The 14,184-nt window shown below is 39.9% G+C and overlaps 2 protein-coding genes across 3 annotated transcripts in view; one reads left to right on the forward strand and one right to left on the reverse strand.

Moving 5' to 3' along the window:
* CCDC80 (coiled-coil domain containing 80) overlaps positions 1 to 9,902 on the forward strand; it is a 32,367-nt gene extending 22,465 nt beyond the window's left edge. The window contains exons 6-8 of the mRNA XM_055125190.1: positions 4,228 to 4,331; positions 6,980 to 7,060; positions 8,442 to 9,902. Coding sequence (XP_054981165.1) covers positions 4,228 to 4,331; positions 6,980 to 7,060; positions 8,442 to 8,788 — 532 coding nt within the window. The 3' untranslated portion in view covers positions 8,789 to 9,902. The remainder of the gene's footprint in view (positions 1 to 4,227; positions 4,332 to 6,979; positions 7,061 to 8,441) is intronic.
* The window catches only part of SLC35A5 (solute carrier family 35 member A5), a 35,087-nt gene continuing 22,542 nt past the window's right edge, over positions 1,640 to 14,184 (reverse strand). The window contains exon 9 of one of the 2 annotated variants that reach the window (XR_008628446.1): positions 1,640 to 1,770. The gene's annotated coding sequence lies outside the window, so the exon portion shown is untranslated. Of the gene's footprint in view, positions 2,178 to 14,184 lie in introns of both variants that reach the window. The other variant, XR_008628447.1, reaches the window with a different exon arrangement.

Below are 14,184 nucleotides of genomic sequence, written 5' to 3' on the forward strand. Positions count from 1 at the left end.
GGCAAGATTATCTTGGGTTGAGCCTTTTGTAGTGAGTTTTATCTATTTTTCTAGTGAAGACAACATAGTCGTAAGAGTATTTTCTCTTTGAATTTCTTTGTCTACATTAATATAGTCTTTTTAGATTACACATAGGACTGGAGCGATAGCATAGTGGGTAGGGTGTTTGCCTTGCACTCAGCCGACCCGGGTTCAATTCCTCTGTCCCGGCAAGGTACCAAGAGTATCCCACCCACACAGCAGAGCCTGGTAAGCTACCCATGGTGTATTCGATATGCCAAAAACAGTAACAAGTCTCACAATGGAGACATTACTGGTGCCCGCTTGAACAAACTGACGAGAGTGCTACAGTGCAGGTTTTTACTAAGCCAAATTCTCTCAAGTCTCCAGGAATGCATTCACAAGAATAAAGAAAACCAGGATTCTTCTTATAAATGGATCTTATTACTATGATTTTGATTCTTTGAAAACTTCCTTTTCTTAATTCTAAATCTCCTAGGACTTAAATAGATGTATCTCCTGAACCATTCTTGTAAACTCAGGTTACACAGCCTCTAAAAGCAGACAATTACCATCCAGTTAAGCTGCAATTTATGACCAAGATTTAGACCAAGCTGAAACCTGTAGCTACAGATAAACACCCGGAGGGGATCTTCTCACCACCCCCAGGCAAAGTGTATTTTTATAATCATTGTCTCAAGGGCTTCAAAACTTAAAAGGAAAAATTGACAGTATTCCAATTTTGTTAAGAAACAAAAGTTACAATTCCCATTCAAGTCTGTCACTGAGTTAAATGTGGAATTTTTCTAACTCTAATTTTGTATCTAAAATTTTTGAACTCTGTAGGCCTGTTATATTTTGTACTTTCTTTCTAATTTAAGAAACACTTTATTTATTAATGGACTTTCTTATCTATTAATGTTCTAGGAGCTTGTATCTCAAGAGTATTTAGAATGGTATGTAATTATAATTTGGACATTCTATGACTATGCATGCCTTATGGTCATAGCTCATATAATTGCTGATGATAATTATCATTGATTTTTAAAATTGAAGAGGAATAGTATCTAACTAAAGGCATAAGAGAGCCTTGAGTTTGATTTTGAGCTTCTCTCCTTACTTGATGTGTGGCTTTAGACTAATTGGCAAGCCTCTCTATAGTTAATGGTTCTTATTGACAAAATTGTGCCAAATGTTTCTATTCTTTATGATCACTGTTAAAAGAGAAATTTAATTATAAAGGTGGTAATGGCTCAGAATTGAGCATAAGTAAGTAATCGATAAAATTGCCAGCTATTAGTAGTTGTTTAGCAACTAATTAGGAACGTTTGCCATCTAGAGAGATAAGAGAAGATTTAGTAACTACCTGAGAATTGAAACCCAGGCAAAGGAAACTAAACAAACAAACAGCTCTGCAACAAAATGGGAATTTTTCTTAAAATTCCCTGAGTTATTGGTGGGTCTTAAAAGCCTGGTTTCAGCTGACCAGACATGTTCAGCCTGTCTAGTCCTTAGTGACATTAATCTGGTTTGAGCTATAATTACCTCTCAGAGGCAGAGGTCCCAGAGGGTGGGCAAATGCACACTAATTTGGGAATGCCAGCTTAAAGGAAGCAAACACATGAATAGCTTGTGGAATTTTTTATTTACCGACAAACTAAAGTGACAGCAAAGGTTTATACAAAATAAGACCTTGGCCGCAGTTCTTGTTCCATCCTCTGGAAGGTACTTCTTTCTCTGAGCAGGGGCCTTGTCTCGCAATGTCGAGGTCTGTGGGAGAGAAAATCATTACTGAGGAAGAAGGGACCTTCTCTGGGTAGTGTCTGTGACAGAGAGCCTCAGACCCCACCTCTCCCACCAAGACAACACTCAGTGTTGCACACAGGTGAACCGTTAGTTCAAACACACCTCTCTCAAAATTGTGCCTGCCCTGACCCCTGCCACTCTGCGTGAGGCCAGGAAGGCTTCCTTCACGGAGACAGGCTGAGGGGCCAAGGCCGTTCTGGAATGGCTCCTAGGGGAGCAGGCCAGTGCAGGACACGGTGTTTGTGATTTGATAGCGGACACGGTTCCCTTTCTCAGTAAACCTCGGCTAGTCTCCGAAGCTCCTCTCCCCAGCTCAGTGCCAAACACATTCATCTCCCTATCCACTGTGGAAATTTTTAGTTTTTCTTTCCCTTTGAAGAAAAACAAGCAAAGGAAGCAAATGTAATGTCACAGCAAGCAATTCTTGGCAAGCCTGGCTATAGGCGTCCATTCAGAGGTTGTATTTCATCAGACTATCACTTTTCTCTCATTCACTCAAACCACTCAGTCCCAAGAGGCCATTTTTTTCAGGGTTGAAAACTCTCATGTTCACTCTGAGGCTAGGTGGAGCACAGGGAGGGAAGCCATGAATAAAATCAACTAACTTCCAGCTCAGTGAGTGCATGAACACCCCACCAATTGCCTGCCCTGAAAGCAGAAACAAAATACTTTTCTTCCCTTAAGGTGGAATTCGAGACAACTGCATTTAGCAGTTCTTAGGATGCAACCCCTCTTTCTCTGATTCTGAGAGGGAAAAGTTTTGGATGTATCCCAGTAGCAGTGTCTGAGAGTGGGAAACCAGAGAAACCTCTTGTTCAGCAACCAGAGGAATTTGTATTTGGGTACCACCTCTTCAATGTACTAGTTCAGCAAGCCTCTTTATTTCTGTAAGTCTCAATTTTGTCATGTGTGAAATGGAGACAATGAACCACATCCTTATGGAATTCTATAAAGGAGCACATATTGTGTTGCTGAAAGTGACCTATAATATGGCACACAAAGATGATTCAAAGAAGAGCATCACCTGCTAATTCAGAATCTTAGAATCTCTTGCTATAGAGAAGCAAGAGGATAACAGACACAACCAATGTCCATGCCATCGTATGGATAACATAGATGAGTGAGAGCTGGAGTTTAAATGTCACAACACTTGTGTTTTTTCTTGTGTGTGTGTGTGTGTGTGTGTTCACCAGGTCACCCTGATAGAAGTAGTTGTGGACATGGTAGATCATAGGAGGCCCTGAGTTTACCACACAGGAGGGCCTATGGGGCCTCTACACACTGGTTGTTGTAGATCTCCAGCACCAGAAAAATAAATGAGAAGTAGATGCGATGTTTTGTTTTAGAACTCTCAAGTTAAGTAAAAACTGAGATTTACATGGGTTAAAGAACATCCTCAAGGACACCCCAAAAGTGGCAGTGCTATAATCTGCACTCAGGTTTCTCAGCCACTTGAAAGATGCTCCTTCTGTTACCCTACTAAGCTGGAGCCTAAGAGCAGGAACAATTTACAAACTATTTCAAAATCCCATGCTTTGGTTCAGCCCCTTTCCACATCAGAGGGGCAGTCTTCTACACAGGCACGTTCATGTGTGTTGTTTTTACTTTGTTTTATCTGCTGTTGTTGGAATGATTTATAACAAGTACACACCATCTCAGATCAGAAGGAAAATGTTTTTATTATAGATTTTGTTATAGGTGATTAAGTTTATCAATTATGATTCAGGAACGTGGTGCATACTTTTTTTGGAGATACTGTCATGTACAAGTGAGGGTATAAAATATATGCAAATTCTTAGAAAAGCAAATGAACATGTATGACATCTTTGATGTAGAGACGACTTCCTTGCCTCCATCTTGGGAGGGAAATTCAGTTCAGGTACATTTTGAACCTGCACTGGTCTGTAGAAGAACCATGACGTCTATTTCTCTAGGATGCCTTTTCCTGGAAACTATTCCATTTTTCTTTCATCACAGTCATCTACATAAGTTTAGATCTTTTCCCCTCCATTTCTTGCACATATGTTTATTTCTTAGCCCCTCCAAATTCTAGAGTTTGAGAATTGGTTGTTTAGTGTTCATTAGACCACCCTATTTCTGTCGTTATAACTTAATGCACAATTTTGAACAATTCTGACATTTTCCTTGCTTCTGGGGAGTTTTGCCTTTCTGTAAGTGACCTTGGGCAGAGTGACCAAACTCTCTGTCTGCCTCTGAAAGAGACTGAAGTTAAAGCAGAGAAGGGGCAAGCAAGATGATGATGCAATTTAATGCCACTGAGAACCACAAAGCATTTTGAAGGGTCAGTGGTTTTTTAATTTGAAGCATGATAGATAAGTAGACAGCAGCGAGTCTCCTATCAGACCCTTATGAGACTCTCTGGTTTGAGGCAGTCAGTGTGGCCATTTGCTTCTTTTTCAGGTTCCGCTGGAGGCGGCGGCTGCTGGTGATCTCTGCTCCTAACGATGAAGACTGGGCCTATTCACAGCAGCTCTCTGCCCTCAGTGGTCAGGCATGCAATTTTGGTGAGTGGGAAGCCTAATCCTCACAGCTGTACCCTACCACTCTCTCCTTCTGGTCAATTCTAAAATGAAACATGGAGCTTAGATCATCCAAATATCCCCCAATTCAGACTGTACATTCCCAGACACTTACTCAACTATGTGGAGTATAAAGTAGCTTTCAGACTGTGGTCTTAGTAACTACCTTCTTAAACTGTGGGTTGCAACCCCAGATGGGGTCGCATACTGTTTAAAATTTGTTTTAAAATAAATGTCTTTATGATTTATTATCAGATGTTTCATTTGTATAACTGTTTTATAAACTACATCCCAGGGTTGTGTAAAAATTTCTCAGCCAAGAGGGTAAAACATTTTAGAAGCCCTGGTCTCAGGTAACTAGTGTCTATATTTCTCTCACTATTCTCTTCTTTAAGGTTCTTAATTGAGGCACTTGAAAAATTTCTGCTACTTTAAGTACTCTGTATCTTCATGTTTTTCATGTGATGATCTTGTTTTGCCAAGATCATAAAACATAGATAGCATTATTAACTTATGTAATGCTTAGTCATCACCATTGGGCACTTCTCTATAGATTAAATACCTTTAGTTAGACAGGAGTAACTTTGTGAATTAATGTATTATTTGATGAATGCTAGCTATATTGTATTATAATTTCCTAAATAATATTGGATCTATTACTGAGCGCCAGGAAGACAGTGAGATCTGTATAACAGGATCTTCCTGAAGACAAGACAAACAAGAGAAACAGAAGTGCAGTTGTTTATATTTTGTAGTAGTGAATTGTTCTGTATTTTGAAAATTAATATATTATTTTCTTTACTAAATGTTAAGTGAGGAATCAAAAGAACTAGTATCATTTTAAAAATGGAAAAATAAAAAGGTAAAAGTAAACTACATATAAATTACAAATAAATGCAATGAGGAACCAAAGAAATAATGGAAATTTCAAGAGTGGAAAGTGCAACTGAAACTCATTTAAGATCCACCTCAGGGGCTTGTGGGTGTGACTAGTGGTACAGCACATTCCTGACAGTCCTGGGAACAATCTGGCATCTCAGAAAGGGGGGAAATGTTATACCTCTACAGAAGAGCAATTTTGTGAGAAATTTTAGCAGGGTTAGGGCACCTGATTTTAAAATTCTTAATTGGGATATAGATGAATCAGCATTATTTATACGTAGAATCCCATTTTAGTTATTAAACCATAACTGAGTTATTAAGGGGGTAAGGATGGTCCCTTAATAAATTTTGTAAAGTACTAAGAGAATGTAGGTCCTTGTTTTGACTCAGAACCTGTAAATTCTAAAAGCAATGTGAAACAATCACTAAAAAGACATTGAACAAGCTCCTAACTTGCCCGATGTAAACACAATTAGAAAATTCTGTGAAATTCTGTTTATATTCATTTAAAGTTAACAATCTAAGACACAAGATCATTATCTTATTGAACAGAATTTTAAATCACACTTTTAAATATTTAAAACTGATCAAAGGTACTAGAGGTTCTTGGGGGGAGTTAATGATTCTTCACAATAAGAGTAAATAGGCATACTTTGTTAATTTCTTAGGTGTATATTTGCAACATCTTTTAGGGAATGTTCCATTTTTGGTCTCTTAGGCACACAGAATCTAAGTTACCTTATTGTGTGTTTTCTGGGCGAAGAGTAAAAGCCAAAAAGTAATGTGGGGGCAGGTACAGTTTGGGGAACAGAGCATTTTGCTTGGATTTTAACTCCTCCTTTAAATGCCTTGTAGGACTCTTTCAGTTTTCTTCACAGACAATAAACACTATCAAGAGTCCTATTATTAGCTTCAAGTTGTTACCCTGATGAGGTTGGCAGTTTGTCTTAAACCGTGAACTGTCGATAAGACCTGACAGCGCCCTGGTCCTTCAGAGTTCTTTCTCCTGATTCCTTTAATGCACACTTCATCTTCAAAGGAATTCCAGCAAGCTACCAAGGCATGACCTCTCCTTGTATGAAACTTTAGCTGAGGGTGGGAAGCAAGCTGTGCTTAAGGACTACCCCCTAGAATCCTCTAAAAAAGTGATAAGAAACAGCACAGTAAACTCCTGTGCAAGGAAGCCGGAACCCTTTCATTAACAGTCACAACAGATTACTTTTGGAGTCTTTGCTGAAAAAAAAAAAGTTATTATCCAGATAAGTTCATGACTTCAGACTTGCCATTTTCAAAATGTGAATATGCTTGGACAGCCTCAGGTATTTTAATGTTCTAATGGCATCTTTTTGTTTTGCCCCAATTAAAGTGAATGTTTTAAAAGAATTTCAATCTACAAAACAAAACGAGACCATATCTGACCCTATGTTTTAACTTTATTACCTTTAATTGGACTATTTCATGTTAATGAAAAAAATTAATGGATTATTTTACCTGATTATTCCTACGAATTTAAAAGATTTTTTTGGGGGGGGCACAGTTGGCAATGTTCAGGGATTACTCCTGGCTTTTCCCCTATGCCAGGAATACTATATGCAGAGTCTCATACATGTAAAGTATGTGCTTTACTTCTAAGCCATATCCCCAGTCCCTTCTATATTCTTTTAAACTTGGAGATTTTTTCATTGTCATCTGTCTAATCTTTGTGGACTGCAAGATGACCTGCTAATTCTGGGATTTCTTTTTTCATTCAGGTCTGCGCCACATAACCATTCTGAAGCTTTTAGGTGTAGGAGAGGACGTTGGAGGTGTTTTAGAACTGTTCCCGATTAATGGTAAAGTTACTTTATTTGGGGGGGGGACCACACCCAGCAGTGTTGCGGGGGTAAGAGGGGGCATTCTCAGCTATGCTCAGCCCAGCAGTGAGTTTGGGTGTAAGAGACCCAAGAAGCAATGCTGGGCTAGTGCTTCAGTGCTCTGCTAGGGTGGGGCGAGGGGCTCAGCAGGGCTCTCCTTGGCAGCACTGGGAGTAGAGGGGCTGCAGTTCCTGGGATAAAACTCAGGGCCTTCAACATGCTGTTCATGTGCTTTGCTATTTTAGCTATCTCAGTGATCCCTAAAATGATTATTTTCTAAATGCAGTTTGAACTATGGTCAATTAAAGTATATTAGACTATATGCAAGTAATGGGTGTACTTAGATACTTCAATGGTAAAGTTCACTTCTATGTGTGTGTGTATGTGTGTGTGTGTTCACTCCTTGGCACACATGAATTCACATGTGTGAATTCACGTAGGAAGTTAAACAAGCACTAATATTGTTTGTTTTGAATATACAATTTTTCACAAAGGTAAAATATCCATTTACTTAACTCTGACAATGCTTTTAGCTGCAGAAATAGGGCTTTATGGTCTGCCAAGTATATTCATTTATGTTCTTTCTTTTCTAATTCCAACAATAGTTTTGAAGTATGTAGGACACATTTACTGATTCCCTTTTGACATGAGAACAGATGCTAAATGCCTCAGAGAAGCCGAAAGATGGTGACTAGTGGATGAATGCCTCAGAAAGGAAATCAGTCCAAGGCCAAGCTTGAGACAATATTTCAATGTTTATATGAAACAATTTTTATAAAATTCGTCACACTAAGCCCTGAGAAATAACACAGAATTTAAAGCTGTTGCCTTGCACACAACCAACCCTGGTTTGACCTTTAGCCCCCTCCGCCCCTCAGTTACCCCAAAACTGTGAGGAATAACTCCCAGTCCTTCATCATCCCCCTGCCATCCCACAGAAAAATAATCTGTAGGATGGAGCAGAAGTGCCAGAACCCTTTATTTTTTCTCCACTCACTTTGAGTGTTTAAATATATTTATTCAGATCTTATTTAATTGATATTTTCCATCCTGACAATGGAGTAAGTTTTTGATAGAATAATATCCAAAGTTATTTCAAGGAAGCAACTCATTGGAAATAAACTTAGAAATATATATTTTATCAAGAATCCATCACATGACCGAACATTTGACACACATAATGTTGTAGAGTATCAGAAACATTTTCTAGTAGGAATGAAAAAAAGCACAAACTACTTAGTTGGAGGTTGAACCAAAGGGGAGATTCCCTGGTCCTCCTTTCTCATGCTGGTGTCTTTTCGCTTTAATGTTTGTCTGAGCTGTCTTCAACCCACTAACAACTTTTCCATGTCTATTCCAGGGAGTTCTGTTGTTGAGAGAGAAGACATACCCGCTCACTTGGTGAAAGACCTACGTAACTATTTCCAAGTGAGCCCAGAGTACTTCTCCATGCTTCTAGTTGGAAAGGATGGAAATGTAAAATCCTGGTATCCTTCTCCTATGTGGTCCATGGTGATCGTGTATGATTTAATTGATTCTATGCAGCTCCGCAGACAGGAAATGGCCATCCAGCAGTCACTGGGAATGCACTGTCCGGAAGATGAATATGCAGGATATGGTTACCATAATTACCACCAAGGATACCAGGATGGATACCAGGATGACTACCGTCATCATGAGAGCTACCACCACGGATACCCTTACTGAACAGAAATATGTAACCTTGGCCCCAGCCCATTGCCCCTGCTGCTGTTAAAACCTTATGTGGTCAACCATGTAAGAATGTCCAGCCAATTAAGAACTTCTGAGTTCTTCCACATTGCCTAGGTTCCTGCCTTTTTTATTTCATTGTTTTTCCAAGATTAAATAAATAGCAAACTTTTGCCCACTGATAAGTTACTGAAGCCTTGAATCATAGAGGCATTGAAAGGAACAGTTGTTTCTCTAACTGGAGCGCATGTAGTGTCAAATGATGGTCCCTTGCACATCAATTTGTTCGAGTAGGCACCAGTAACATCTCCATTGTGACTTGTTGTTACTGTTTTTGGCATATCCAATATGCCACAGGTAGCTTGCCAGGATCTGCCATGGGGGCCATATACTCTCAGTAGTTTGCTGGGCTCTCCGAGAGGGACAGAGGAATCGAACATGGGTTGGCCATGTGCAAGGCAAACGCCCTGCCCGCTGTGCTCCACCGTCAAATGATGGTACTGAGACAAAAACTTTCCTTTCTTGATGAACATGATTTGGATCTAAAAAACTATAGACTATTTCTCTCTTCTACTTTTGATCATATTATTCCTTTCCTTTTCTTGTCTCTGAGATTATGATGGCAGGAGGTATGTGTGTGGTGAGGAGAAGGAAGGGTATCTCACATACTTGCCATATTTTCACACTTGGCTATGGTGCTTGTACATATGCTTGCCAGGCCCCCGAACTTTAGCTGCAGTGCTCACATGTACTTGGTGGCAGTGCTCCAGAGATCTTTGTTGTAGCACCCAGGAATCTACATGGCAGTGCCTTAGGAATTATGTTTGGCATATGGAGCTTTGTGCTTGCAAGGAAGGTACAAGGCCACTTGGATGTTCCCAGGTCCCTATAATCTTTTTTAAAATTAGTATTTAGGCCGTAGCCATGCAGTCAGACCCCATGCAAGACTGTTTCATTCAGGGTACCCGGAAGGGTGGCGGGTGAGGCCCCTCTGGACCCCAAGGACCCTGCTCTAGCAGCCGAAAATCTCCAGAATTCAACTGCTATCATACTCACAGTTGTCTCCACATGCTCAGACCGAGCCTCACCCATGAGTGAATCTATTTCCGGACATCTCATACCTTGCATGACTCATATTTCAAGAGTAGCACACCACATTTGATGGGGCTTAAACTGCCTTCTACTAAGGCAACAAATCTTAGAGGAAATTATACTCTTATATACTGTTAACACTGTAGCACTGTTGTCCCATTGTTCATCGATTTGTTCCAGCAGGCATCAGTAATGTCTCTATTGTGAGACTTGTTACTGTTTTTGGCCTATCAAATAAGCCACGGGTAGCTTGCCAGACTGCCATGCGTGTGGGATACTCTCGGTAGCTTGCCGGGCTCTCCGAGAGGGATGGAGGCATTGAACCCGGGTCAGCCACATGCAAGGCAAATGCCCTACCCGCTGTGCTATTTTATACACACACACACACACACACACACACACACACACACACACACACACACACACACACGACTCAACCTTTAACATGTTATAGAAGGGCTTAATGGATCCTGGGAGAAATACAACAATCTTCACACACTTTCCTCTGAAAAACCTTTTTGGATCATATTTAGCAGATTATTCATAACAAGCAATACTACATTATTTCAGTTCGCTTTGAGGCAGGGGTTGGGATTCAGGACAGAAACATCCAAAGTATGGTGGTGGGATTGGTGTTTAAGTATTAAATGTAATCAAATATTGTGAACTACTTTATAAAAACAACATACATTTTTTAAAAAGGAAGTATTTAATAAAAAAAGGGAAATGAAATATCACAACACATATCTTTAGGAGACATCTGAACAGACAGAGTAGAGAGCTACTTAGCTCTTTTGGAAATGCCATTTTAAAAAGTTAGGTGGTTCTGCTAAGGGTGGTTCTCTTAGGGTGGTCCTTTTCTAAGATTCTTTCTTAAAGCTCAAGACACTAGAGTTCAGTGATTTTGGCTAGCAAAGCCAGAGAAAGCACCAAACTCAGCTCTGCAATCAGTTACTTCAAGCCTTGTTTCTCTTATCTTTGGAGTCTTCTCAGAGATTAGTCAAGGGAAAGGAATTCTTAAATCATTGCCAGATACCAATATTTTAGCCAAAGATGATCCTTCCAGGGTTCTAGGAGGTACTGTGAATTGGAAGAAAATTCTTGGCATCAAAAATCTTAATTACTTGCACTGAATTCACAGTACTTAACTCCAAATAGGTCTGGTAGGGTACTGATATGTTGTAAAGGAAAATTACAGTGAAGCAGGTTATAGGCAGGGGTTCCTCTTGTTTTTAAAGGCAGAGTGAATTTTAGTAGCTGGAGTGAAAAGTACAATTCTTATCATTGAAAATGAGCATACTACACATGGCATACCATACTATACTTTTCCCTTTCTCCTTCCTTTTTCCTACTTTCTTTTTACCAGGTAGTATTACCAGCATCTATGAGCTTCCCCAAAGGGGCTGTCAAGCAGATTTCCACTCATTTGTTCTTACATAGAGTTGGGTTCCATCAACATCTAGATGCTTATTCTTTGCCTCTATTCTCCAGATCATCTTGCTATTATTAACTAATGAGCACAAGTATGATTTGCTGAGTTACTACTCACTGGCACACTGCGTATTAGTTAATTTGTCATGCCTATTGGTATAATGTGATTTTAGTATCATCTAAACTTTTTTTATAAAGTAAAAGTAGAATGTGTACCTCGCTGATAGAATTGAACTCTAATTGAGAAGTCACAAGTCTCCAGGAAGATCAATCAGTCTGCCTATTTTATAGTCAACTGGAGTCTAGAGTTCAAGTACTTTACAACCAAGTTCTCTCATTGTGCAAATCACACTCTCACTACCATGTGCCTAGGACAGTCTGGCCCTCTTCCTTGAGGTGTGTAGAGGAGCTGCATACCCCAACTATATAGATTGCTCTTAGATTTTTGCCAAAGTAAAGCTATTTAAATTTGCCAACAAAAAGATACATTACAGCCCAGAAAATGACTCAGTGGCCTAGAGAGTGACTAGGCAGGACAACATGATGTTGTGAGCTTAACCTCTAATTCTCACAAAATAGGTCACTACTAAGCGAAGACAATGACATATTCTCAGAAGAAGATGCTTTTGGTAAATGCCCTCAGATCCAATAATCTGAAAAATTCAAAGTGCATTGATCATTAGTACTGATAGATGGAAGGTAAGAAAAGTCTTGATTAGACAAAGGGAAACTGGATCATTCTACAACTTTGAATCGCTGTCTTCTGGCATGTAGAAAAGGTAGTTTGAAATCTGGGTATTGGCTTTCTGTACAACCACACCTTTCTAAAAAATAGCTACAACAAAAATAAAACAAAGTATGGTTTTTGACAATAATTGCAGAATTTTAATATTTATAAACAGAGGCTCCCAGTAGAGTTGGGGAAGAATGAGAGGCTCTGACAGCCTTGTCAAAGTTGCTGGCTGTCACAATTTTCTTCTGTGGGTTTCCAAGGATTGATTTTTCCCAGTGATCCTCAGAACTCTGAGCTGAATATAGATAAGGCAGAGATATCACTTTTCTGTGACAGCAGCAGGTGGTGGAGTTGTGGAGTCAGTAGAACCCAGGAGGCCTCATTGTCCAAAGGACAGTTAATGAGGAAGCTCAGGAACTTCTCATCTTCTAGAGCTTTGAGGATAAAAGCAGCTCAATAGCAGGGTGAAAGACAACCTCAGCGGACCATGGTCAATGGTTCAGTTGTGTATGGAGATTCCAGAAAGAGGGAAGCTTCTTGAGAGAAAACAACCCTTTCTTTGCTATCACTAATTTCCTTCTTCCTTTCCAACTGTCTCAGTTTCCTCCTTTTTCTTTCTAGACTGATCTTTACTTAACGATTTGAGGTACGCAGATGCAGATAGTGGGGTATGGCTGCTAAGTATCCTTAATTTTAGGATGTGCCGAAGGATGTGAAAGTATGAAACTCCTGCTGAGCTCTAGCTGAGTAAGCACAAAGTTCTTCAAGTTTCATACTAAGAACTCAAGAGTGTAAATTAGAGTGGGTCTCCTATCAATCTCAGACTATCCCCAGCAATGCTATCAGTACGGAATGCCCTTGGGCACCCTCCTGGCCTCAGACCCCTAAAGGAAGCTCACACAGACATTTCCTGAACTGGAGCCAGTGTTAGGACTGATGAGGCCTGTTAATTCTTATTATTGTGAGACACACCTCAGCAACAACATGAAGGAACTTTGGAAGAGACAAGGTTTATTACTCCCAGAGGGTATACTCAGGACCACGCAGATGGGGGAAAGCAGAGGAGGACACATGCAGAAATGGGTGGACAAGGTGGGACAGGAAGAGAAGAGATTCTGGGATCTGACCTTCATTGTGGTCAAAGGTGGGAAGCCTACAGCTTCCTGGGTTCACTATTTATTGGTGAATTTGAAACCTAAGAGTGGGAGTTAAGGCGTGGGAAGGAAAAAAGCAGGGTCACTCAAATTCAGTTATCTAGGTCATTGTGGCTTTCTGATAGGGGAATTTCATAGGTGAGATGATCAAGCTCTACCTCCTAGTACAAATGGCAATAGAGATGAATGTTGCTGAGAGGATGCGTTGGTAATCAAAGTTAAATGTCAAATATTTATATCATAAGCAAAAAAAAAACGCAAATTGTCAAGTGTTGACAAAGCATGAAGTGGGGACAAAACCACTAATACTTAATGTGAAAAAGGCCCCTACATTGGAGGAACAGTTATTACTTTTCCTGTCTTGCACTAATCTGTGTGAAATGATTCATTTTAGTTTTGGAACTTAGTGTCTCATCTCCAGAGAGTAGGATTAGCTGTTTCTGTCTAACTCTGTAACAGTTATGAGTATTTTTTGGCCTGTAAGAAGAAAAATGTTAAGTTCAGAGATTTTTTTTCCTTGGTTTTGTTTTTTGGGGGCCACACCTGACTATGTTCAGAGCTCACTCTCTGCATTCAGGGTCACTCCTGGATTATACTGGATTGTATGGGGACCATACAGGGTTGTGGCGATCAAATTCAGGCAGGCCACATGCAAGACAAGCACCTTACCCATTGTACTATTTCTCTGTCCCCAAGTTCAGAGGTTTATTATGACTGAATTGATGTTAAATGAAATTTACTTATAAGTGGATAGACACGGAGAGTATCATGCTAAGTGAAATGAGTCAGAAAGAGAAAGACAGATATAGGACTGCACTCATTTGTGGAGTATATAATACCATAACTTGAGATTGACACCCAAGGACAGTAGATACAAGGGCCAGGAATATTGCTCCATAGCTGGAATCCTGCTTCATGAGTGGGGGGAGAATGCAGATGGAATAGAGAAGGGATCACTAAGAAAATGATGGTTGGAGGGATCA

The sequence above is a fragment of the Sorex araneus genome, chromosome 2, assembly GCF_027595985.1.
Source record: "Sorex araneus isolate mSorAra2 chromosome 2, mSorAra2.pri, whole genome shotgun sequence".
Taxonomy (NCBI): domain Eukaryota; kingdom Metazoa; phylum Chordata; class Mammalia; order Eulipotyphla; family Soricidae; genus Sorex; species Sorex araneus.